We start from the raw sequence: 3581 nt of genomic DNA on the forward strand, positions 1-3581 counted from the left end.
TTTTGAATTAGTTATTTATATTTATATTGTCTGTTTTTTTTTAGTCGTAGTATTTTTTGATGTTGTTTTTTGTTCATTTTTATTAGATTTTTTAAAATGTATATATATATACTTATTTAATATTTTGAATTATTTTTTAGTTTTATAATTTTCATTTTAATTTTAGTTCATATTTTAATAATTTTGATGTTTGTTTGTTTTTTTTTATTAGATTTTTTCCAGATATCTATATGGTTTTTATTCATTTTTATTATTTATTACTATTATTTTATTATTCTTGATTTATTAATTATTCATATTATTATTTAAACTAAGCTAAACAAGTTAAACTGAACGAAAATTATAAATGTTTCCTTGGTAACTAGCTTAAAACAAAAGTGATTTATTTTAGTTTAGTTTTAATAAACAGTGATAACCCTGATGTTTTTATTGTCCGTTGCATACTAATAGTAATTGCTTGTTGTGTGTGTGTGACTCCAGGCGGATTTCGAGCTGCAGATCTTCCAGGTTCGAGGCGAGCATGCGGAGGTCGTGTCTCGTCTGGAGTCGCTCATCGGTGGGGTGCAGCGGACGCAGGTGTATAACACCGTCCAGGAGCGCGGCGAGCTACAGGACGTCTGTGTCTCCACCGAAGACGAGCAGCCGCCCAAAAGCTTCCGCAACGTGTGCGTCCAGACCGACCGCGAAACCTTCATCAAAACCCCAGCGGGCGACGGGGCCAGACCAGAGCCGAGCTCCAGCTCCAGCCCGCCCAAACAACTGGACCTGGACTCCATCAGCATGAGTTTGGGTGTGGGTCCAGGACCGCCTCCTCTTCCTGGTAGCTCCGCCCCTCCACCGCCGCCTCCTCCTCTTACTACATGTCTGCCATCTAGTGGTAGGGAATACAAATGAGATATTACACCATATTAGGAACTACAGTCTATTTTATTAAGTATGACGTCTTGTCGCAATTTTGCGACTTTTGCGCTAAGAGGGTTAATATTTAATTTTCAGATATTTGTTGTTATAAACTCAATTTGGATCAATTTCTCAGAAAACAACACTTCTTATCCAATGTAATTTTGCATCTAAAGTAAATGTATCTTGATTTAAAAATGTTTGAAATTTGTATTGGAAAACAAGACAAAAAAAACTGAGGAAGAAAATAATGTTTTGCATTGTTTCAGTGTCATTGATATACTGTAATAGTTTTTGTTAATATTTTGTATTAATATTTAATATAGTTTTTATTTTGATAGTTTTTGTTTTTAATTTAAATTTTAAAGTTTTGGTAATTTTGATGAATATTAGTTTTTTTTCCCAATATGTTTTCAATATATATATCTTTTATATATATATATATATCGCCTCCTGCTCTCGGTGGGTTTGGATTCGGACAGGCGACGGAGAAAGCGGCGCGTAAACCGGCCGTGGAACCGGCCTGCCCCATGAAACCGCTCTACTGGAGCCGCATCCAGATTCAGGATAACAAGTAAGTCTCCACATTTTAACCTAAAAATGATTGTTTCGTCATCATTTACTCTCCTCGTGTCATTCAAACCTGTATGACTTACTTTTTTTATTTCTGTCCACCAGAGTTATTATAGTTAACTAAAACTGAAACTGCAACTAAAACCTTTAAAAAACTTTTTTTTGTACTTTTAATGACTTAAAAGTTAAGTGAAATAAAATAAAATAATGATTTCAGCTAGTTGCCAAAGCAGCATTCCTCATTTTAACTTGATTTACTTAAATAACTAAAACTGAAAAAAAATTAAATAAATAAAAACTATATAGACATAAAAAACTACTAAAAATGACAAAAACACACAGCAAACTTACTAAAACTTTAACTAAAATTAAAATGAAAACACAAAATATGAAAATAAAAACAATTCAGAATATTTATAAAAACTATAATCGTATGAATGCTGATGTCCACACTGCAACACACTGAGTTTATTACTGCTATTTCCAGTACAAACATCTAATTATTTTTAAATTAAGATGCAAGCAAAATTATATAAGGTATGAAGATTTATTTTCTAAGAAATTGATCAAAATGAAGTGATTTTAAGATTAAAACATGAACTAATATCTGTCAGTGGAGTCAGAAAAATCAACTTAATTAAAACGGAAAACAAATAAATGCATCTTGATTTATGAATGTTTAGATATTTGTACTGGAAAACAAAACAAAAATATTTTTGTTGCAGTGCAAATAATGAAAGTCAATGGGGTCCAATATTGTTTGGTCTTCAAAATATATATTTTTTGCATTCCACAGGAGAAAGAAAGAAAATCATGCAGGTTTGAATGAGAATAAAGGATGACAGTATTATCTTTTTTGCATGTAATAACCCTTTACATATATACAGTCATGTAATGCACTGATCTAGTGTTGCATACTGTGTTTCTGGCCTTAAAGTTGCGATTTAAATACACATTCAGACATCTTTGACACACCGCACAGCTTCTCCAGCCGCTTGATTTTTCCTGTCAGTCTGAAATAAAAAAATATCATATGTGTAGCTCAAACAGTAGATCATGTCGCTCGCAACACCAAGGTCATGGGTTTGATTCCCAGAGAATGCATGAACTGGTCACACTTGGAATGCAAAGATGTAGTGTCTGCCAAATGCATCAATGCAAATGATCATTGAAAAACATGGCTTAATGCATTAAAACAGTGTTTTTAAAAATACCAAACTCAATAAACATTATTAATAAATCATACTATGTACTGCTAGCTACCTGTGCCCTTCAGCAAGTAGGAAATATACAGAAATTGAATAAAGTTATCAAACACTAAATTCTAAATTAAATATAGATGAATCCTTAAAGCTACAAAATTTATTGATTTCCTTTTTTTCTTTTGTTCTTTGATGAACAGACATCACAGCAGCTGGTTATTAGGTTGTTTTGGTTGCTATTCCTTTAAGAGCTGCCACTGCAGAACGTGACGCGGATCTGACACGCATGCTCGTAGTTTAATTCGCGCTTTAATATGAAATGATACAGGTGCTACGAGCACAGTATAACGGCTGACAGGACAGGAATATTCGTTTTTACTGACATATGACCTGAGAACATCTCATCTGACCGCAGTTCACTGTTGTTCTACTGAAGGTCCTCGTCTCTTGTACTGTTTTGTGCGCTCGTTTGACTCGCGTCTGAGGCTGAGGTGAAGTTGGAGTGCGTGTCTGAAAAGTCTCCCGTTTGATGTGGTTGTAAAGACATTCCGCACCTCTAAATAAACACAATTCTTCTCAAGAAAAAAAGTGACAGAAACAGCAATTGTGCAGTTCACAATAATAGTACAAAAGCTATAAACAATTTTTAAACTCTCAACATCCTGTCCCCATTCCTACCCATATATATATATATATTTATTTCTGTCATGACAACTCTCGGAGGGATTGGCATGGTAATGTACATGACAATGTTAATGTATTTGGTCTTGGCGGAATAGATCTGCTACGCTGCTGCTGCGGCAGAGCAAGTACTGAGACTTGCTACTGCCAACCAATTTACAACATGCTGCTTTGAGCATGTAAGAAATATTGCTGCTGCAAATATAACATACATAAAATAACCCC

At 34.0% G+C, this 3581-nt stretch overlaps 1 protein-coding gene across 1 annotated transcript in view; it reads left to right on the forward strand.

The window, feature by feature from the left end:
- LOC107745359 (formin-1) overlaps window positions 1-3581 on the forward strand; it is a 95654-nt gene that overhangs the window by 44191 nt on the left and 47882 nt on the right. The window contains exons 6-7 of the mRNA XM_016559231.1: window positions 481-877; window positions 1345-1474. Of these exons, the coding sequence (XP_016414717.1) occupies window positions 481-877; window positions 1345-1474 (527 nt within the window). The remainder of the gene's footprint in view (window positions 1-480; window positions 878-1344; window positions 1475-3581) is intronic.

The sequence above is a fragment of the Sinocyclocheilus rhinocerous genome, unplaced genomic scaffold (genome assembly GCF_001515625.1).
Source record: "Sinocyclocheilus rhinocerous isolate Xijiao unplaced genomic scaffold, SAMN03320098_v1.1 scaffold2213, whole genome shotgun sequence".
Taxonomy (NCBI): Eukaryota; Metazoa; Chordata; class Actinopteri; order Cypriniformes; family Cyprinidae; genus Sinocyclocheilus; species Sinocyclocheilus rhinocerous.